The following is a 24,778-nucleotide window of genomic DNA, read 5'->3' as shown; positions in this document are numbered from 1 at the left end:
ATTTTTAAGTGTTTATTTTTATGGATAAAAATACATTGCATTTTTAATTTTAAAAACATTAAAACTTGATAATTTATTATATTTCTTATAAGTAGTTAATATTGAAAAAAAAACTCTAAAATAATCTATAAGTAAAATTCTTTTTTGTAGAAATCTCAATTTAAAATTTTAGGAAATCGGGTATTTATAAATAGATCATCTCTACTTGGAACTATTTTTTTTATACAATTATTTTATTTGACACATAAATAAATATGAATTTAACATATTAATTATTGTAATCTACTCGATTGTACTCACTTCTCCACTTTAATCATTTAATTAAAACTAATTTTAGTCTTGATGTATTTTTCCTAAATATTCCATAGCAAAGATTAAATCTAATATTAATTCAAAACTTATATGTATAACGCATAGGTGTTTATAAAGCAAGTTATGTAAATCTTACAACATATTCAAACTTATACGTATAATTAACTTTATTTCTAAACGTATGTTTTTTTTCACAATTTAAAACTGCCAATCAGCTATAACTGTAGATGGAAATAATATTATAATCGTTATTTTGTGAACTGTGCATTTTTTTTTCTATCGATAATATGCATAAATGTATAAACACCCACCTAAAATTGTATCAAATCAAATACTATTGATCATTTATCATCACATTTGAAAAAAAAAATAGTATATAACGGGGCTGCACTATTCAAAGATTATCATTCATCAGTTGTTCGATGTAAATTGAATAGTTGTTAAATAATTCTCTTACCATGAAGTTGTTAGCTGTTGTCGTGATTGGATTTGTAGCCTTAGCAGGCTCAGAAGCCGGTAAGTGTTGGCATGCATTTTATCAATTAATTTAATTTAACTTATATTTTTTTGTAATACATAATTCCATTATATTTTGAAAATTGAATACGTTTTTATAATACAAATATAATTTTTTTGATAAATATTAATAATATAATATAGAAAGTTGATAAAGATAATAACAGTTTACACAATTTATTTATTTTTTTTGACTCTGTTAACATTTATAATTTAATATAAACTTACAATTTATCGAAGTAAATTATTTTTAATATTTTAATATATAAATAACCAGTAAATAGTTCAAAATGTACTCTCATATGATACTAGATAAAATAATAAAACAATTTTATCATATTAAAACATTCATATCTATTTATAAATATGCGAAAATGGAAATTCTTTTAACGCATGTTTTCTAAAACTACCCATCCAATTATCTTGTTATTATTTTTTTTTTTTAATGAAAGAGTACATTGGCATAGCAAATTTTAAGCCTATTTCTAATTTTATAAGTTAATGAAAAATAAACGTATATAAAGATATTTTTTTTCATTCGTGTTATTAGTTATAAGTTATAAGTAGAGTGTGGATTGCTATGCAATCGCATATTTTTTTCCCTTTTACTTTTTTGGATTTTTGTCAGTTATCTTCACGAATCATAACAATTTGAATTTAATGGTGAATTTTTTTTTTGCATATTTCTGCATATTTAATGGTTATTGCATATTTTTGCATATTTCTACAAAATTCGAAATATATTGCATATTAAAATGAACATTTTTTATATACTTAGTTTATTTAAGTAATTAGTTATTGTAAGTTGTTTAATTTGTAAATTATATATATATAAAAAAAAATTTCCTTGCATATTTAGTACAAACATTTTTCGTTGTTTTTGGTTTACATTATTGAAAGTTCACGAGTTGGTTTTTTTTTTTTTTTGTCCTGAATTAAAAATAAATTAAATTTGGGTAGTTTAATGAATAATAATAATAATTATTTTAAAAAATGCATAGCAATATTAGACAGGATAGTTTTATAATATTAATATGTTGGAAATATTCTCTATACATCAGTTTAGGAAACCAAAAATATTATTTATTTATCTATATGTGTGAAGCTAAATTTTAGCACTAAGTCACCAAATTTAACACGGATGCATTTTTTACTGGTAACAAAGTGCATAGAGATAGCTAATTAAATATAATTACAAAATATTTTTATTTTTTTTTAATTGTGTCGATTATTGTTCTAGTTTCTACTCATCAACATCGCGATACACAAACAGACGTTGAACGTAATATTCAAGGATATTCAAATGACCGTTATGATCAGTACAATAACAACTATGGCGCAGATCAATATCAACGACGCAATGAAGAATCGAACCATCATCGCAGTAACAATCAGGAAAGCTCTAACGAGAGGTTCATGGACAACCAGAACCAACAAAATAACCAAGGCTTGAATGAGTTTAGCGAATCTAACTGGAATACTCCTCGTCGTTCAATGAACATGTACAATCAACACCAATTGATTAGACAAGATAACCAAGACAAAGACGAAAACCAGTGGAGTAGATCACAAGTTTCTAGAAACTTCAACCAACAAAGCCAAGAAGAACTTAACCAACAGATAACAAACAACAAAAACCACGCAAGTCAAAATAACGGATTTTCAATTTCTTCAGAAGAAAATTCCCAAGAAGATTATATCAAGGACCACCACAATAATGATATTTCGAACGAAATTGGACTTCAGGTTGCACAGAAAATGGTTAGATTCTTTACCATCTTTGATAAATATGCTGCTCGTAACGGAAGTATTCAAACTAACCAAGCTCAAGAATCACTCACTTTAAGACAACACGCTTTGCCAATGAATCATGAAAAATATCTTAACATCGACGAGAGCAATGTCTATGGTCTTAACTACGGCGTCATCAAATCCATTTATTTGAACACAGAAAGAAATTGTGTAAGTAAAAGCTTGAATTTGAATTGTACTTAATTTTAATATATTAATAATAATATTTCATGCATTTGGTTTAGGTCGAATTGGAACACTTCTTTCAAAGATTGTTAGTGAAGGCTAAGTTCAACGCCAACAATGGACTTAAAAAATCATTCGATTTGAACATGTTCAACACTGATGTGAATGTATCTACCGAATTAGAAAACCGCAACCGCAACTACGCTCATTCCCGCAACGACAATGCCCAACTCGAATGCAACAACTGCGAAGATTCTAATGATAGCCAATCTATCAAGGAAACAATTGAAAACAAATACGTTCAATTGTTAAACACAGAAATCGAAAGTGAAATGATCGACAACTCTTACGACGGTTTGGTCGGATGTTTGAGATCCGAAATCGAATCTACCTTCGACATGCCATCAAACAACAAACTCGACTTAGTGATCGAAAACAAAAAAACTCAACTCACTGTTTCCTTGACTAAATCCCATTCGTGGAAAGACGACCAGTCTAGGAATCAATACAACAACAAGAGGACTGTCCAGTACGTCGCTTTCCGTCACGTATCTGGAAACGGTTACAAATTGAAAGTTAAGATTGTGTTGGCTAAACAGCCCACTTGGGAATCCGATATTGTTGTCCAAAAATCGAACCAACAGATCAACATAAATAACGTAAAATTCAACGCTCAAAACATTGTTGCTAGTGCCGTCATGAAACGCGAACAACAGGAAAACGGTGCTTACAGATTCGTCGTCGAGGAATCCAACATTAAATTAGAAGGCCTCAGATACGACATTGGAAAATTCAATTTACCAAACAACACTAACGAAAAATTGGCAAGGGAAATTGGACAAAATCTTCAGAAGATCATGGAGAACGGCATGAGCGCTGCTTTGCGACAACAGTTGTACAAACAACAACAAATCTGTAAACAACGCCCAATGGACTGCAACAGTTGCAGCCGATCCCAATTATTCAACCAACAGTAAACAAACAAACCAATCGATTCACGTAATAAAAATGATGTGATTTCATGTTTTGTCTATTCAATAGAAAATATTATAATATAATTGTAATAAATAGAAACCTTCTTCAGTTATAAAACAATATTGTTTTATATTATTCTTAAAATTTAAGTTAATTTATACTTCCGGTGACCGGTACCTACCTATAAACTGAATTTCATAAGTTGTATTTTATGAAATCGACTATCATATTTTATCCCTGATAAAATATTGTTAGGCTAGAAACATACACGGACTTCAGTATGATAATGTACATTCATCACTGGTAAAATATTTAAGTATAATATATGACGTGTTCATATCCCATTAATTTGATTCATTAATATTGTATGCATGTTTTATATTGTAGTAAAAATATTATTTACACAAATAACTATGCAAAGTGTATGGAAAGTGTCTATTAAAAATGTATATTTATTCAATGAAAAAAAAAAAAAAATAATAAATATAAAATTTGACGTTTGATAATAGTAGGTATATATAATAAATAATAATATTATGTATAGATATTAAAATATTCTATTTAAACACACACACACACACACATATATATATATATTTAAATTATGCAATCAACATTTTTATATATAAGCATATGAGATAATTTTTCAAGGAAATTATTTCATGTTTTATGTTTTAAAATTTGAACTTAAATGCTTTTATATTGATTGCTTCTTCTTTTTTTAAACGAAAAAATAACAATAAAAATAATTCAAATTTATTAAAAAAAAAATAGTTAATTTTCAATTTTCAGTAGTTCAAATAAAACAGTTGTCTCGTGCGTTAAAAAATAACACACACACAAAAAAGTATAAATAAATAACAACTAGGTAATTACTTTTACTTATATGTTTTAAATAAATCTTTTTAAACTTACCTTAAAATCTTTAATACATCGGTGATATAGGTAGCTAAATATAATAATATTACGATACGTAAGAGTTTATACCACAAAACATTATAGGTATTATTATTATTTTACATTTGTGTTTCCCTGTAAGGTGTATTACATTCAATTTATATTTATATGGTGTTATAATACATTACCGTAGTCGTAGTGTCGTAGTATCAACGATCATATTATTATGTTTGGTTCACATTTATTTTAGTTTGTAGTTGATCACGTTTATGTTTTCCACAAATCATTACTTTATAGTTTTAATGTTTTTATTATTATCATATTTTTTTTTTCAAAACCTTATTTTGACGCAGTTTGCATCACTTTATTTTAGTTTTCTTACTTTTCGACTGAATTTTTATCGCTAATAAATGGATGAAGTTTTATCATAATTTATGTAAGTATAAACTCGTACCTCTAGAAACCTCGTAATACCTGTCAATGTCGACTACGTATTCTGTCATGTAATATTTTTTAAAGTGTATAACATGAATACATCACATAACCGTTCGAACGATATAACAATACATATTAAATTATTATAATATCGATATAAAATGTGCACACAGAAATATTTATAGCGCATAATAATATTTGTAATATCATTACGCTATAGAATAGCCACATTGATAATAATAATATTATACATTACATGGTACGTAAGTACCGATCGTACGTACATATGCCAACGCGTTATTTCAGGTAATAACGAACAAACAGCGAACGTATTATCAATGTAATAATTATTTAAAGACATATGCAACAATTAAAATTACAAATATGTATAGTTATAAATTTCATTGTTATATATTGTTACTTATCACAATCCATCTTTATATTATACAGAACGGTATATAAAATCCACGGCGTGTACAATATATCTGATTAAATAACAGCAACACTTAACAAACTATTAACATCAATAATCAACAACGTAAAATATATATAAATAAAAAAAAGAACAATAAAAAAGCGCAGGTGTTTGTGCAGTCTATTAAAAACTAACTCGTTTATCTCGTCGTTTTTATTATTCTTTAACGATTATATCATATAATAATAATAATAATAATAATAACAATAATAATAATAATAATAATAATATATTAATTTAATTTAATTTTTAGGCGTACCTATACATAACAATATTTACGGAGTTTTTTCCTCCGTTTAGCAAAAACTACGTCTGAAGCTTTTTTTGATGATATGAGTCTCAATATCCCTAACGTCATTACATAATTTAACTGTTTATTATCGTAATACATATAGGTCTACGTACATATATACTATATATATACATACATATTATTATACATAATATATGTATAAAATTGTCTACAAAAAATAAACTAGCCAGACCGTTCGTATACATATGTATATATTATAAATTAATATTATATTAATATATAATATATTATTTGTCCCTTTTCGACTAATCGGTTCGGTTCGGGTTTTTTTTTTTTTTTTTATAAACTTTTTCCACGACTCATCGCGTTTCAGACCATCACCGAAAACTACACGAGTGTATTTATATATATATATATATATATATATATATATGCGTATACCTATAATTATCATTGTAAAACTGTTGCTATAGCACCAACCTCCCGCCTCGACGCCAAACGACCTGCGCACGCTAATAACATAATCGCATTACACGTATTATGCCATCATGCCGTCAGCGGGTTCTCGGTGATTCTGAACGGCCACGGCGAGCTGCGCACACTGTCTTTGGACACGGACTGTCTTATGGATTTTGATATCACTGCAAAAAAACACGCCACGACCGTCAGTAAAGACTACGCCACACGTCCCGGTCGGTCTGCGGGTTTCGGACCAGAACCGCGGTCCAACCGCCAAGCCCAAGCATCGCCCCCCCCCCCCCCCCCCCGGATGAAAACAGAAGCTATGACGAAACTATAAATTATAATATATTTGCATAAGCCACACGAAAATTACGCATACACCACTGTCGCGTACGCCGACGACGACAAAAACGACAATGACAACAGTAAAAAACAATTTCATTATTATTTAATTTTTTTCTATTGATGTCATCATCGTGTGTGATGCATGCGATTGTATAATATTGCACTGACGCGCAATGAATTATTGTCGGTGGCGTATTTGCGCGCGGATGGTTGATCGCCAGCACACCCTTGTCCGACCCCCCCCCACCCCAACCCGAATCGAGTGTGTGTTAGTCGTGTCTCGTATATGACTTGGAGCAGAAGTAATCTGGACTTATACACCTCGCGACCACCCCGCCATGTCGCCCCTTCGGAAACCTCGCATATACACCACCGACACAGCACGCGTATTAAGTATGATCAAAACTATAAGCTATATACGACGACACAAAAACTACGTGTTCGAACGAAAGAAAATATAGAGGCCAGTGAAATAAATCTCCCTTGACCTACATGCACAACACGGTGTATAATATTATATGATATTACATGAAGAATTGCTAATATTACGTCTACACAAACTAAATAAACTAAAATCATACTAATAAGCACACTTCTACCTACTATCGGTACCTCTAATCAGAAACATGTTATTCAACGAACATATTATTGCGATGGTGGGTAATGGTCAATGGAGGGTAGTGTAGCGGGGAGTGTTTATACTTTGTCGACAAGTATAATATTTATTGGTAGGAATAAAATATCATGTTGTACTACCCCTGGTCGGTTTGGTGCGGAGTTTTTTTTTCGGTCTAAATTAGGCGACATTCAGTTCGGTCATTTTACAAGCCGTCCTTTTTATTCTGGTAAAAATAATTTCGGTTCAAAAATGTCGAGTAAACTTTGTTGAATTAGTTCACGGGTATACTTTAAATACCTACATTAATTAATATTTGTCACATTTTACTATGACTATTATTCGATTTTTAGTGAGTAAATTATTTACAAAATTATGTATTTTTGAAGATCTAGATCTAGATATTATTTCAACAAGTTTTATTTGATTGCTTTGAAATATAAATTATATTTTATTCAAACGCAATAGCTGAACTTAGTAAATTATGAGAAATATTTAATCTACATTTATAAAATAACTAAATTTAGCATTGCTATAGATAAAAAAAAATTAGTATGCACCTACACTATTATAAATTATATACACATAATTAAATTATTAAAAAAATTTATTTATTTTAAATAGTAAAAATATTTATCTTCTAAAAGTTGCTATATCATTATATTTAATAAAATAAAAAAAAAAAAAATACTGATGCTAAATTTTAAATTTTAATTTTAACTTTCGAAATTTAAATTAAAAAATATTCTACCTATGTCATATGTACGTTTGTATATAATATACTAATATACATAAGAAATATAAGCACATTTAAAATTATCAAAGTATATTCATGCAAAATATCATACCCAAACTATTATGGTAAATAGTTATTAACCGGGATGCAAATTTACGTTAAGTACTTAATTTTTTATAAAAAAATTTACCCATGATTTCGTAGTATGTGCTTGAATAAATTTGTTTTCGTAAATTTTGAAATATCTTCGGAAAATTTTTTATCAAATTCATTGTTTATAACAAACTTGTATCATTTTAGATGAACCTATACGGTTATACTGAATGTTTTGTCGGGATCATTATTTCTTATCCAAATTACCATTAACACCTAAGTTTATAATAAAATTCTATAAATTTTTTAAATACAATTGGCTTTTAAAAAAAAAAATTAATGCTATACAGTATATATTTTTATGAATATAATACAATTATCAAAATAAAGTGAATGAATAAAAAAATGTTTATTTATTTTTCGTTTGATAATCGGTTCAAAATAAAAGAAACATTTGTTGTATTGATAACAAATTATTGAATAATAATTAATTATCATGTTTGAAAAATAACAAGTCAATAGGTTCTAATAAGTTAAACTAAGCTATTCAAGCAATTTTTTTTAAATTTCATTTTAGTACAGTATGCACCAACGTGCAATGAATAGTTTAATAATTGTCTACATATTATATAATAGTTAAGTTTTCAAATGAAAACTATGAATCGTATTTAAAATTTAGATTATTAATTTATTTAATTATAGACATGATTATATTAGTACGTATTTTGATATAATTATTATATTTGTATTAGTTACAGCTTGTTATACAGGATTAATAATTAATAATAATATTTCTAAGATGGGAAATTATTGTAATCGAAGCAGTTTCCATTAAGTAATCTACAGCAAAATGAATCATAGTTAAAATATGTGTTATGTATCTATTGTATAATATACGTTTTATAAATGAGAAGATATTTTTAAGACACATTATTTAAATTAAAAGTATGTTTGATATTATATCAAAGTATTTATAAAATTCCTACATATGCACGTTTACAAATAATGTCGAATTTTGAAAAAAATTAATATACACAATTATACGACTAGAAAATATGTATTAAACAATAATAAATATATAAAGGCATAGATTTTGTTGTCATTGAAATAAAACATATAATTTTATGAGATATATTTCTGTGAATTTATTTGTCTTTCAAATTTATTATTATTCAACGGCTTGTTTAAAACCGAAAACAGTAGACACATTAATATTTGTCTTTTGGTTTCATAACAGAAGCAATATTTTATATTCTAAAACGTAATTTTAGATACTATAATATTTGATTTTTTTTTTTTAGATGATCAAGTATTACTTATTAGATACGCTCAATTATCAAAAGCCTGAATGTCTTCAACAATAGGTTAGGAGTTAGGACCAATAATATCTAATTTCTGTAGTTTGTAGTACTGATTTAAACGAAATTATAATATTGCTATATAAGATGATTTTAAATTTGATTAGACCGTTTGTACAACTAAGAATATAAAATGGTTAATTTCAATTTTGATTTCTCTTGTGTATTAGTAACGTGTGCGCTTGAATGATTTTAGATTCCGAGCAAATGATAACTTTAGACATATTATATATAACAGCACTTGAGGGAAAATTGCTTTAATATAAATATATATATATATATATGAATTAATATTGTGAACAAGTTTCCGTAGTTTAATTTAAATTGGTTATCATAAATAATTGTAATTTATCGAGGCACTGCGCAACGGGCGTAATGGTAGTGGATTCTGAGCAATCGATTTGAACAAAACCCCTTAAAAAAATTGTTTGTACATTGTAGAACCTAATGCCACATTCCTTCTTAAAAAGGAAACAACTGTTTATTTAGTTGCGTTATTGTAAATAAAAATTATTTCAAGTTATTAATGATTTTTAAATTATACGCGCATACATAAATTAAATCTACATAAGCGTGTGTGATATTGTATATTTATAAAAATAACAGTATTGGTTATTATATAATTTTATAATTACACGTGTTTGAAAACAAATAATTTTGCACTTATAGTAGTGTGAATAGTGTGAATAGCATAATATAGAATATAATATGTGTAAGGCTGGACGTTATTATTATTGTTTATTTTATAAACTTTATTTTTTTTATAAAAATAATTATACTTCGTGATAGTATAATTTAATTGGGAAGAAATAAAATATGTTGGTCAAGTAACTATTTAGAAGAAAAAATATTTAATTGACTGTGTCAACAATAATATTTTTGAATGTTCGATTAATTTCTTAATACCTGTTATTATAAATAAAACTTTTTTTTCTTTTAAGACGGGTGGTATAGGTAAAAAGTTTATACTTGAATAATTTATTTTTCGTGGTAAAAATATTGCATTTGAACTCCGTCGAACAAAAAATATCAAAATATATGTTCTATAAAACATTAGGTATATTAGAAAACAATACATTTTTGAAAATATAATACATATGTTTTGTACTCAAAAGTTTATTCACGAGTTTACAACGATGACAAAGCAGTCATGACAATTTAATACATGTATAGCAATGGCCGTAAATATTATTTTTATTTTTATTTTGAATGCAAAACAATAATGACATTCTCGAGTGAAAAATTTTAACGCGTCGAAAAAAAACTTCTGTCTCGTCTTAAACTCCTTAATGCCCAGCCTCACGATTATAATTCCGATACAACTATAGAAGTTTTAAAAAAATAAAATGAGAATGTGAGTGAGATTTAAAAAAAAATAAAAAATCGTGAGAGAAAGAGATACACAGAGAGAGAGAGAGAGAGAGAGAGAGAGAGAGAAGATTAGAGAGTACATGTTTATATCATAAGACAGTGTTTAAGGCGAAGGTAAAAGCATAAGACATCGTTATAAAATATATAATAATATAACAATAAATCATGGAAACGTTGAAAAACCGTTTTCTTCCGACAAGCATTTTATATCATGACACTTACGTGTTGCAAATTTCATTTTTTCGAAGCTGATATACTTTTAGTCGATCAATTTGTTCAATAGGTAGGAGGGTGTATTCGATGTGTATGTACGTGTGTGTCTGTATACATGTATGTGTGTGTTCGTGTGGGTGTGTGTGCGTGCGCTAACTATTCGTGCATCCGTGCGCTAAATGCATTAGCTAGTACATTTTTACCTTCAGCCGATCTGGATACGGTCAACGGTGGCCGGCCGAGTCTCACAGCTGTGGCGACCATCCGTTGACGTCACCACCCACCGCACACAACATGTACGGGAAAAAAAAAAAAAAAAAAAACATAAAAATAAATATGTATAGATTACGTTCAATAATAATATAAATTATCGTTTAATAATATTATAATGCTGTGTAAACAATATTATATATATATATATACTCATATACACTGATAAATATATAGGTATATATATATATATATATACACACAGCACTCCATACGGCGATCCTTTTAACGGAAGATTTAATATTAATCTGTTTAAAAACTGTTAAGTATTTTGACATTTTTTTTTGTTTTCGTAAAATATAAAACCGTTTGCGGTTTGGACGTCTCACATAAAATGTCACCCTCGAACGTGTCGGTGAAACCACTGGTGTCGACTCAAATATATATAACGTATAAAAGTACGAATTCACATTACATATCTTATTATAAATTATGTATGGTGTAATTGGTGTATAATCGAAATACGTTAGGGTCAATATGAAATCGATAATGTTTTTTTTTTTTTTTTTAGAAATATGAAAATCGCGGTGTATAGATAAAAATGTAATATATATATATATATTAACATGGAAGCAATATCAGAAGATTGAACCGACAGTTTTTTTCTTATTATCTACCCGATATAAAGGGCTTCATTTTAGAAAATTATTCTGATTTCGATTATAAAATCGAAAATATAGGTCACCGTTTAAAAATCAAAATCAATCGATATTATATCGTTGTAGTTCCACCGGCAAACACGAGGGTAGATATATATTATTATGTCAGAGTTGCATTATATTATGTCTTAAACATTTCAAAAAAACAGTTAAAAGGAGCACCACATACGACATACCTAAATATGTATAACTATGTTATGATATTAGTATATACTTAATATTTATAATGTATAATTTATTGTCACAATAACACGTACAAAAAAAAAAAAAAAACATAGATTCACAAGCATATTTAAAAACGTATAATTATATCGTATATCATGTAAAATGAAAAAAAAAAAAAAACATTATTATTAATACAATATTATAAAATCGTGCAATAAATGATGGCTCTGTACAAGTCATACACACACACACACACACACACAGCATGTAAATTCATCATGGCATATATAGGTCAAATCGAACGTAGTAGCGTTTATAATAACAATTACAACAACAATCATCCAGCCATAATATGACGCTTGTGCGTTAGACTGAATGGCGAATTCGACTGTACGTATACCTATATAGGTACCTAACAATGTGAGGTAGCCGTCGTTCGACGGACAAACTGCGGTAGAGTAAACATGGTTTCGCGGTAACGATTAATTATATACGTCTCGACACAACATTATACTATTATTAAAGTATAATAATATATAATATCGTGTAAGTGCGAGCACGCACGCGTGAGACGTGAGCATTATAATATAATATGTATGTACAACGAACGTAGGTAAATATTATTTACAATCACACTCTTCCGAGATTTTCGCTCCAGAAAAAAAAAGCTATATATTTTTTTATTTTTTTTTTTTTTTTTATATTTTACTTATGACAATATAACACACGATTGTATTATTCACAGTGCGTTCAAACGATTTTTCTTGTTCACGCGCGCATACAATAATTATTATAATAGTTAGGTAGGTAGGTGGATATAATATATGGCATAGTGTACAATAAATCATTATACAATACGGTGTACGAGCATGATACACGTGCTGAAGTGTCGCGTAGGTTAGGTTAGGTTATTAATGTGTAGGTAAATTTCAAATGTACGTACAGTACGAGAAATTTTCGTGGTAAAATGTCCCGTGCAAAACGTACAGGCACATTACAATATAGACGTCGACCCGGTGCAACGGCAAACGATCTGTTATAACTTATAATTATTGTTCGTCATATTATAATGCGAGTGTGCAGCAAGCTGCACTCTAGACCTGCACCGGGCGGGCATCGGTTTAAGTACGATCCTATGCGATTTCGTCCGGAGGGCCTCAAACGGGTAATGACGGAGTGAAAAGAAGGGGTCGTGTTATTATCGACGAGATGTCGATCGTTGAGATCGGAAACACAAATCAACGTTAAAAAACTATCGTGAAAATAATATATGTTATCAGTGCACGAGCAATATTATCGAAGTGATTTCTGTGAAGAAAAACACGCGTTTCTAGAGCAGAGTATAATATAGGCATATTATTACGCCGCGATGTATTATTCTGAGAATTTATTATTACCTATATAATATAATAATATTATATACGCATGTTGGAGGTATTGCGTTGTTTGTCGGCCAATAGTTTTAAAAACTGATAATATTACTACCGTTTTGTGGAATCAGCTTATAAGAAGAATAAAAATAAATATGCTGCGTGTGAGAGTAAATCTATGTATTAAATTGATTATGACGAAAACGTTTTCTCAGTCCTCCTGTATCAGAAACGTGTAGCTACATAATATTTATTTGTGTGGGCTAAATACAGTTGTTGTGTAAAAAAAAAAAAAAAAATGTTAGTGAAGTATTTCCTCCCTATGTTTACGGGATAAATTTGAATTTAGACGTGACATATTACAGACGCGCCGCTGAATTTTATAGAGCCACAATAATACGACTTCGCGTCTCGTAGACGGATGAACCTACCAGCAAATTTATTACGAGTGTGTACCTACGTACTTGAAATGTAGAATCCAATTTCAATATCGACGCGGTTTTCATACTACAGTATTAACAAAGGTTCAAAGTCTTCGCGTTTAACATGTATTCATACTCGTGACACCGTCAGACACACTAATAGGTGTAATGCGTTATCCGTCTCTGACGAACAACATTCTAAAATTAGCCGTTCGTGTTGGAAGCTGATCAATTATTATCTATCTATTGACGTTAATGCAAAGAATAAATATTACGTATACATTACAAAAAATATTAAAAAGCGTATTGTCTATTTATAAAAATTACATATAAACAATTTGATTTAAAACTATGTATTTATATATATTACTTATATATATATATATATATTGATTTCAGGTTGTAGACTATGGTCACTTTCTTCCGGACAGCTCAGCGACGGCACACGAATGAGATGTATTTGACATAATATTTAAATGTTACCGTTTTGTTTTAGTGTACCTACCTATTATGTATCAATACAGTTACGTTAACGGATTTCCAGTTATGCCCTTGGTTTTGTTTTAACTTGATATGTAAGTCGATTCCTACTATTGACTTAAGTATATCGGTTAATATTTAATTACATATCATAAAAAATCACATAAATCGAGCAATGCAATGTAATAATAATAACACATTACGTTATGATATTAGTTCAATCTAAAATCGTCGTACTCTTTTTATTGTAATCATGTATGTCAAAATCATAACATTTGAATAGCCAGTTGATGTTTTATCAAAGACAAGTCACACAACAATATTAACACAATCAAGTTAAATAATTTCACTGTATTTCGATTTATTCACTTAACGCACATGTATATGCATATATATTCATTTTTATTTTTTAAAAATATCATTACTTAATCAACTGTACATATAATATGTCATCATTGGGACATATTATAATGTTCATTGTTTTATTACAATTTAAAATACAAATATTTCATTACAATATCATGGGATTATCCCTTATTTTAGATCAAGATGCATGTTATGTAATATTTGGCCTTTGATTGTAACAAAGATTATTCGAATTTATCATTTATAAATCATAAATAGTTTTGTTTTTTTTTTTTTTTTTATGCAATCTTATCAAATAATAGAAGGAATAATTTTTTTTTTTTTTGATTTGTTTGTAATAAAATCGTTTGTAAAATAATATTTTTAAAATACAAAAACAAACATATAATATAACACACTTATTCGTCATACAAATATTCCTACAAATACATGATAACATAATATAATAAATGTATAAAATTTAAAGTGAAATACCGTAGCAAATGATCACTACTTGCGTATCATATATTATGTTTAATATAAAATGAACAGTAAATATATATAGATATATATTAGTACTTATAAGCAGCACGTAAAGGTGACAAATCACGAGCGATTCAGGTCAAATCGGATTTATATTAGAATTGTTTAGTAACGTTGACTGCACACCGTATCTGTCTCAACGTAATAGGTGTACACCCGCCGTGTATGTAAAATATATTTACGTATTTTGATAACGACTAAATATTTTTCATTTTTTTTTTTTCTCGATCGTCTAAATGTTTTGTGTTTTGCGATTATTGCGACTTACAACTCTGAACCGCTCGTAATTTAATTTACACAATATGTATGTATATAGTGCACAGTATAATAATTAAACGCAACAAATATGATATATAATATATTGATATAACATTATGCGTGTCGTATAAATATTTGCAATGTTCCAATGTTACGTGACGATGATATTATATCATTTACTTCGTTGGAGCCTACTACGTATGTGATGGACATAATATTATATTATACGGCGGCGGCGTACACGCGGAAGGACTTATTTCGACATTATGTATAGTGGATTTAATTTGAATGTGTTTTTAGTTATACGGACGCATAGAATTTTCTTTTTTCGACAGCGATCGTCAATTGTTTGTTTTCCGAGTTTTGATATTCGACATGCGAAGAAAATTAAAAAAAAAAAAAATTCGCGTACGCCGCCGTATTGCAAACTGCGCCACAGCAAACGTAGATTTAATATGGCTCGTCAATATTGTGTCGTGATTCGCATCGTACACGAGAACGAATGAAACTCTTACTCGATCACCTAGTTGATAAATATTGTAGTAGTAGAAGTAGCTGAACGGAAACTTAAAATATACGCACAGAGTGTACAATAACAAGAAAATCATCTAACAAAATTTTTATTAATTTCATTACAAATCCGCGAATGCACTAATTTTTTCGTTTGTTGACAAAATTGAATGGATAAGAGGCCCAAAAAAAACAAAAAAAAAAAACGTATTAACGCCTATATAGACACCATTTATAAATTGCCATCATCTATACATATATGTGTGTATATTGTTAATGTATGTATTAATAATGAAAAAAAAAAAAAAAACAGAAAAAAAAAAACAATAACGACACATTGTGACTAAATAATGATAATAATGATTAACGTACAAACGTGTGAATTTAATATATAATTATATGACTACAAATTTATTGCATAGGTAGTTTTCGGATATCATTATTATACGTAGGTGTACTGGATTTGTTATTATTAATTAAAAAAAAAAAAAATGCTTATTGTATTTTTCAATATAAACGTCGAAGCATTAGACAAATAGGAAAACTTCCGCTTATTTTACTGTGCACGAAGACTGGTTTGGCTTACCGTAACCGAGTCCTTGCAAGAAAAGCCGCAGCGCTTCACACATTTTTTGTGGTACCTCTTCCAGCACCATGCTACAGTCGGATATCTAAAACGAGAAAACAAACAACGATGGTATTAGTATATATATATATATTACAATGCGAATACCGTAAAAATATATCATAAATAACAGGGTCTTAGTCGTCGCCACGTCGAGGAGACGTGTAATATTTTCGAAATCGACCTGCGGCCGTTTTTTACTGTCGTTTTGACGAGAACGGATATCACTGATTTCGAGATCTACCTAACACCATTTTCCTACCGGCGTGTCCGGTGTATTAGTCCGCGATGACCGGCGGTCAGGTTAGGCCGTTCGCCATCGCGCGCGCGTCACAGCGAATACAACATTATTATTAATTGAAATCACTTTTCCAAACGGTGATCACAGGTCTTTGAACACAGAGGCGCTTGACGTTTTAACAAAAAATTACGAGACTATTCCGGTGAAAACGGTTTTTGTACGAATGTCACGGAAACGGCGTTTATAGGTATCACACGTACGATTCATTTTAATAACGATTTTCCACAAAATTAATTGACCGCGATAGTATTATTCTATAGTATGTGCAACAATTGCGCAGTCGAGCACGCATTGTTTCATATTCGATCATATTCGAAATTAAACGATGAAAAATGTTAGCTACTCGTAGATATTGCACGTATTAAAGATTGGACATTTACGCTGCAAGTACGCCTTAAAATCGCGTCACACACAAAATTATGCGTACGTATAGTTATACGAGTGTAATGAATTCTTTTTTCTGCCATGTATTTCTATGTAGTGTTAATTTCACATTTTTTATATCAGTACAATAACAATCATGTAGGTTAGTATTTTTTTTTTAATTTTTATTAATTCGATTTTATTTTAGTTTCATCAAATTTAATTATACATTTTTATTTTACCTTTTTAAATATGCACGTTGTGGTTTATTTACAAATATTCGCGCAAGTGTTAAACGTACTTGTCGTTTCAAAGCACATAAAAAATAAAGGTAAATTAATTTGAAGTTTTTTTAATCATTACAATCCGAGACGTAAAAAATATCATTTCAATAATAAATATTTATACCTATTACCTATTACCTATATAATATTATAATAACATAGCTTTCTAGACTTGTAAGGCTATAACATTTTAATAGTTTGGTTACAAAATTAGATTCAATACATAGTTATAATGATCTTTTAAATAAACTTAAATAGCTTTAAATATTTATACTAAATTGTTTAACTTATTGTTTTTTAAGACAAATTTTTGTCAATATACCAATAAGTTTCATATTAGGTTTATAAGCAGATAAAAATGGTGATAAAAATTAAACACTTTAAACTTTTTTTTTAAGAGGGTCTTTGTGTGTTAAGGTTATAAACGATTACCTTGACTCAATTATAATGCATTTGGAATAGGTACCTATTCAATATTTATCTATAGCAATAAATTTACAATAGTTTTTTGGCTATTATATTCAACTGATGTACTTATCTTATTTTATCCGGTCAAATTTCAATTTATTAGCTTGAGAATTATGTAATTTAAATTTTGATAGTGTATATATATATGTTTCTATTATATAAGCTATAGTTCCGTGTGTTTTTTGTTAAAATATCCTGTATTACGTTTGTATCACAGAAGTATAAATAAATTGACTTGATGTACCTAACTAATATTATAATTATAAATATGATTTTTTTGATTTTTATACACCTAAACATTTAGTAATCCACTATATGATGATTGAAATCAGTAAAAAATCGTGTTACTTATAATTAAAGACCGGATTTTTATGCAGTTTACACTTAAAAAACGTGCAAAATTGTGCAAAAACAAAATTTTTATTATAAGTACTTCAAATTTTTTTTTTAATAATATTATTATTTATTATTTGACATTAATTATTTAAGCATCTATTATATTAAAATATAAAATTCAAAAAAACATTTAATTTAATTTAAAATAAAATAATAATTAACTGACAATAGATATACGCATATAAGTGACTTTAAAATATTTAATTAAAATTTATATTCATTTACATTTTTTCCATAAAATTTTGTCCAATTTTTGGCATTTTAAATTAAATTATATAAAGTTATAAATATCCACTTGTGTTGTATAAAACACGAGTTGACTACGGCTGCTGCGGATATACGTAGATGATTTATTGACTATCGTAGTACCTATAGTAGTTTAGTCATTTGCTTAATTACGTCGTATTATATCAATATATACATATATAATTATACTTTTTGATATAAAAGTCCAATACTTCATATAACAATATAATATAGTAGTGATAAAGTAGATAGATGGTAATATACGTAATATAGATTAAATAGCAAAAATATTTGTACAAAAGTGCTATTTAGTACATTTTTATAAAAAAAATCCGAAACATGCAATTTTTTGCAACATATATAACTTTCTTTAAATTCATCTACATCACTTGATTTGAATTTGTAGCTGGTTCTTATAGGATTTAGGACACGCCATAAAAAGATGCAATTACACAGGAATTCTGTCTTTACTTACAAATTATAATCATTTCAATACAAACAAATTAACCGTTTTAATAACAATACTTAACTAATATTATTGTTAGGTATATGCGTTACGTGTAATATAGGTAATGCAATTTTTCGTTGTTTCGTATGTTACACAAACAATATTGTAATGAAGTACCATTGAATCGTAATACCACAGAAGTACATGATAAACTTTTAGGCCAAATAGTCATCCATTTGAATAAATACGTATAAATGCGTCGCTTAACGATTACGCGCCAAACATTATTACAGTAACCCCTTTATTGTTATCTTTTCGATTTGCATAAATTTAATTATGATAATAGGACATAGATGACTATACGACCACGTGTATATGAAATCCGTAATTTATATTAAAATACGTATTCGTCACACCTATGTGATTTCTTAAGAGTGATAAATGGTGGTTAATTAGCACAAATATAGATATAATGTTGAACGTAACGCGTATATGGATGTTAGGTCATTTTATTAGTTTTTAAACTTTCAAACTACGTATAAATCCTTGCATTCGCCATACACTATTATATTTTATGTTACATGTAAACGCTAGTACAGCCACATGAATTTTTTAAGAAAACTTTACCAAATCAGTGTTATTAATAATTTCTTTGCATTACATGTTTTATCGTAAAAATTAAAAAAAAAATTATGAAAGTGTATTTTTATTTTCATGTGCTGTGTCAAGTGGTAAACGTATTGGCATGCAAGAGCTCAAACAATATAGGTTGGGTATTATGTTATTATTACGTATTGCTGTTTACAATTTATACGAATACATTTTGATCGTACTTAATTATAATATATTTTAATCGTTAGGGCATTGTATACAAAACGCCGAATATACAGAGACGTCATATGTCAAGGAATTATGTAAGTCGAATCCCGATTTAGAAGACTTTATGAATGCCGCCGACATTTTGATAAGATCCGATTGTAGTTTGGTCGATTCGTGTAGAAGAGTTACCGATCACTCTCATGATGACGTCGACGAAGTAGACTTTATAGTGGTCGGCGGAGGAGCTTCAGGTAAGTAAATCTTGTTCGAAAATAACTTAATACAATATGTTCAAGCGAAACAATAGAAGCTTTAATTTGATAAATACCTGAACGATCGGATAGGTTTTTTTTTTTATTTACAGTGAATTTTAACCAAATGCTATTATATATTTTATAAAAATAAAAATTCGATCCTATTCTTCTATTCATTAAGACTTAAAAAAATATAATCTACTTAGGATTTTCAAAAATCAACTTTAAATTTTAATTAAATATTTTAACATTTTTCAAGTCAAGAACTTGACATCTAATGTATAATTAAATATAATTTTAATTTCAAGAGGAATTGAGATTTTAATATACATTTGAAGATTATCCTTTTGATTCAATCTTAACTTTAAATTATAATAAAATGATTAGATCACTAGTCTTACAGTATCAGATTATAATGATTATACACTTATATTGATATTAAAGGTTAATTTTTTAAAAGTTTATACAATTTTAATAAATAAAAAAAATGGCATAATACGAATAGAATAATCAACTATAAAAACCCAAAATAGTTTATTTGTTAAAGTAAAAACAAATTTTGCGCTCGAAACTGAAAAAAAAACCCTTAGGCTGTAACATTAAATACTTAATCAGTACATTACAAACTTTGCATATTAAAAATTATTAACATATTATTTACAACTATTTATTTATTTTTTAACGGGGACTTTCATTCTCTCAATGAATGTGTGTGGATTGCTGTTTTAAAGAATACCCTTTAGGACTAACACTTTACTATACACTACGCGTTAACCTTAAACTATTCAGAATAATGGTTTTAACACTATACGGGTTACCACCAAAAATCATAAAAAATAAAAATGATTACTAAGAAGTATAATGCATCGTGTATTTTCAGGTCCCGTAGTAGCTGGGAGACTGTCAGAAAATCCTAAGTGGACGGTGACCCTTTTTGAATCCGGCTCAGAGCAACCGGCAGCCACCGATATACCTGCTTTGCTGAGTTCGGCGATCGCCACGAAGTATGATTGGCAGTATTCTACGACGCCGCAAAAAAACGCTTGTTTGGCATACGGAGGAGTGTGCGGTTGGCCCCGTGGAAAAGTGTTGGGTGGAACGGTTGCACTGTCAGGTAAGAATACTTAACGAGTACACGATGACGACGATAATTATTTGGAAAACAAAACATGACACGGATCAAATGGTCGAGTGTGTTAATCTACTCGTTAGCAAAAACTTATATCATACAATGTTTGTTTAATTTCTGACTGTCGGACGTTTCCGAAAAAACTTTACGTTTTTCTAAAATGGGTACTTAAATAAACGTCAATACATTATATACACACTGACCGAACAGCAGTCTGTGTCGCTAGAATAAACTATTTTGCTGCAAATTTAAAACATTTTTATGCTTTTTGTACTGAAAACGTACACGTCTCTAATAGTTACGTACTTACTTAAATTATTATTAAATGATTCGCGTTTCTGAAATCAAACACCACCACAAGACCTACGGTTATCGGTACCCTTACGCCTCAAACGACCTGTAACGCACATTCGACGTATCGACACATCGCGGATTGTGACGATTAGTTTTAAAGTACCCTAAATCGCAGTTTTCCTTGGACTGTTTAAGGTTCGATGTACTCCAGAGGACACCGGGATATATACGACGATTGGCTGAAGGCCGGCAACGTCGGGTGGGGATACGAAGATGTGTTGCCGTTCTTCAAGATGTCGGAGAACAACAAGGACTACCACACGGAATACCACGGAACTCGAGGCCCGATCCCCGTGCAAAAGCCCACCGAAGTTTTGCCGATCACGCGGACGCTTATAGAGGCTGGCAAGGAGCTGGGGTACTCGGAGATCGACATGAGCGACCCGAAACCGTTGGGCTTCTCGATCGCGCAGCTCATGATCACCAGCGAAAAGACCCGGGTGACGATGCCCACGGCGTACCTGCGGCCGCACCTGTGGACCCGCTGTAACCTGCACGTCAGGATCAACAGCCACGTGACCCGGCTGCTGGTGACAGCGGACCGGCGGTCGGTGTACGGCGTCGAGTACGTGGACAGCGCCAACCGGACCAGGCGGCTGACGGCCCGGAAGGAGGTGATCCTGAGCGCGGGCGTCATCGGGTCCGCGCACCTGCTCATGCTGTCAGGCATCGGGCCGGCGGAAGACCTGCGGCCGCTGGGCGTGCCGGTGGTGCAGGACCTGCGTGTGGGCCACAACCTGCAGCACCACGTGGCCTCCAAGCTAAGCTTCCAGCTGAACGTGACCAACGACCGGCTGTTGACGTTCGACGCGATCAACCAGTACCTGAAGCAGAGGTCCGGCTCGCTGTCCACGACCGGCGGCCTGCAGACGTCCGCGTTCCTGCGCTCGGACCGGGCGGGTCCCGACGACCCGGCCGACGTGCAGCTGTTCTTCGACGGTTATTCGCCGAACTGCGTGTACGCCCAACCGGTGTACGGCAAGTGCTCGGCGTCCGCGGAACCGGTGATCATGAACGTGCGGCCGGTGAACATCCGGCCGCGGAGCCGGGGCGTCATCCGGTTGGCGAGCGCCGACCCGTTCGTCCGGCCGCGGATCAACCCCAACTACTTGTCCGTGGAAACGGACGTCGACGTGCTGGTATGGGGCCTGCGGCTTGCCAATGACCTGGCGCACACCCGGGCCCTGCAGCGGCTGGGCGCCATCGTCGACCGGAAGCCCGTCGAACAATGCAGCCAGCACGCGTTCGCCACGGACCCGTACTGGCGGTGCCTGATCCGGTATCACACCCGAGGCGAGAACCATCACGCGGGCACGTGCAAGATGGGTCCGGCCACCGACCCGACTGCCGTTGTCGACCCCGAGCTGCGCGTGCATCGCGTCCGCGGCTTGCGCGTGGCCGACGCGTCCGTGTTTCCGACGCAGCCCAACTGCAATCCCATCACGCCTGCCGTCATGGTCGCCGAGAAGGCCGCGCAATTCATCAAGAACACTTGGCGCTGACGCGATCGACCGCGGTACTGGTATACCGACAATACCACGTCGTATGTCTTTTGTGAATTCAAGAAAAATAATTTCAACTCGTTTTACAATCTCTCTCTCTTTCTACCTCTCCCTCTCTCTCTCTCTCTCGCAATATACCTACGCCCCGTAAGCCGTTTTAATTATTGTTATCGGCATACTATACCTCTACGGCTCTACCCTTTTAGTTCGGTATTCCATTTTCGTTTCGATGTATTCGTTCGTTTAACGCGTAACATTATATCGCGATACTATGCAATGTACTAAAATATCACTAAGAATGTGTGACTTTCGTTTCGGTTTTGTACGCGTTTAAATTGTTACTGTTAAGATATAAATAAATAACTGCGCAATAATCTTTATGTTATGATATATAAAATTTGGCTGTTTTATTTAAAATATACTTCTGCCATCATTCCAATGCACGGTGTGTCATTTATTTCTCATATATAATTTAGCTCGTCCGAATTGTTGTACAGAGACATTTATTACCTGGAAATAGTTTTAGATTTGGCGAATACTTTAAGACCGTCGACGACGTCGGAATCGCCAGAGATAATAATAAATGGTTTCAAGCTCTTGCTCAGTATGACCGCGAACGCCGGCGTATTTATCACGCACAAATGACGAACCATCCGTAGTAACTTAGATAATCGTAAACTACAATAGAAAGTTTATTTCCATCTCAAATGAAATACTCCGGATGTCACTGAAGAGAAGGATATTTGATAGTTTGGAGTATCGTTGTGATCTCAGAGGGGAGAAAAAACAAAATTCTATTTTCCATTTGAACTCAAGTCACAACGACTGTAGACAGACTGTTTTCGGTCCGACGGTAAAATCCGTCAACATACGCGATTACGGTTTGTTTTTATTCTTCGGTGACGATTGAATAACAACAAAACAATAATATCAGTAACTGTCCGGAACGGAGACGAAGATAAAACCAGAAGATTGGTTTGGATTTTAAATCGGTAAGAGCTTTTCACAAGTATTGAACAACAAACGTTGTTTTGATAATAATATACACACCTAAATGAGTTTGAAAACAAAATGGCACGAAACCGCCTTTATCGAGTCGATTTCGATTTTATAATCAGGTATTGTAAACGAAATCGGCCTATAAGATACAAATGGTAATTCTATTTTATCTCTGTGAATAGAATACTATAAAACTGTGAATGAAAGCACATGTCAATGTTGTCGTCGATGATAATATTTTTGATGTCTAATATATACGATTGAACTAACTAATAGTACATAAAATATGTATTATAATAAGTATTATAGTGACCATAGGTCACTATAATACTCAATTATTATTATGACATGTACTTGATAAAAATAAATGTAAGTGAAATACTTATACAACACAAATTAAGTAATATCAAATTCTCAAGTATATCTCAAAAATTAATTTAATTAATGTTCTAAATACATCGTTACAAAAAAGTATTACCTAAATACTTTTTATTATATATATTTTTTTTTTCAATTTACTTGTTATTGAAAATA

At 30.9% G+C, this 24,778-nt stretch overlaps 3 protein-coding genes across 7 annotated transcripts in view; 2 read left to right on the top strand and 1 right to left on the bottom strand.

The window, feature by feature from the left end:
• The first annotated feature begins 735 nt into the window (after positions 1–735).
• On the top strand, positions 736–3,874 carry LOC112592981 (GATA zinc finger domain-containing protein 14-like). The gene is made up of 3 exons (XM_025337161.1): positions 736–828; positions 2,069–2,790; positions 2,865–3,874. Exons 1-3 carry the CDS (start codon positions 771–773, stop codon positions 3,780–3,782), a joined length of 1,698 nt encoding a protein of 565 aa, XP_025192946.1. The 5' UTR covers positions 736–770; the 3' UTR covers positions 3,783–3,874.
• Positions 3,875–6,148: 2,274 nt separating this feature from the next.
• Positions 6,149–24,778, bottom strand: part of LOC112592964 (protein NDRG3) — a 51,432-nt gene continuing 32,802 nt past the window's right edge. For 2 of the 4 annotated variants that reach the window (XM_025337141.1, XM_025337143.1), the window contains 3 exons: positions 16,643–16,727; positions 11,238–11,285; positions 6,149–6,481 (listed from right to left, as the gene is read on the bottom strand). In XM_025337141.1, coding sequence (XP_025192926.1) covers positions 6,387–6,481; positions 11,238–11,285; positions 16,643–16,727 — 228 coding nt within the window. In that variant the 3' untranslated portion in view covers positions 6,149–6,386. Of the gene's footprint in view, positions 6,482–11,043; positions 11,286–16,642; positions 16,728–24,778 lie in introns of all 4 variants that reach the window. The other 2 variants (XR_003114574.1, XM_025337142.1) reach the window with 2 other exon arrangements.
• LOC112592963 (glucose dehydrogenase [FAD, quinone]-like) lies at positions 17,555–23,666 on the top strand. Of its 2 annotated transcripts, XM_025337139.1 has the most exons (5): positions 17,555–17,676; positions 19,917–19,955; positions 20,048–20,257; positions 21,141–21,374; positions 21,879–23,666. In XM_025337139.1, the coding sequence occupies exons 1-5, from the start codon at positions 17,598–17,600 to the stop codon at positions 23,243–23,245; spliced, it is 1,929 nt and encodes a 642-aa protein (XP_025192924.1). In that variant the 5' UTR covers positions 17,555–17,597; the 3' UTR covers positions 23,246–23,666. The 2 variants fall into 2 exon arrangements, with proteins under 2 accessions (XP_025192924.1, XP_025192925.1); XM_025337140.1 differs by lacking the exon at positions 19,917–19,955.

Source organism: Melanaphis sacchari, unplaced genomic scaffold, assembly GCF_002803265.2.
Source record: "Melanaphis sacchari strain LSU unplaced genomic scaffold, SCAv2.0 Contig19_pilon_pilon, whole genome shotgun sequence".
In the NCBI taxonomy this organism is placed as follows: Eukaryota; Metazoa; Arthropoda; class Insecta; order Hemiptera; family Aphididae; genus Melanaphis; species Melanaphis sacchari.
The sequence above is the reverse complement of the archived record's forward strand: the minus strand, read 5'-3'. Positions and strand labels throughout refer to the sequence as shown.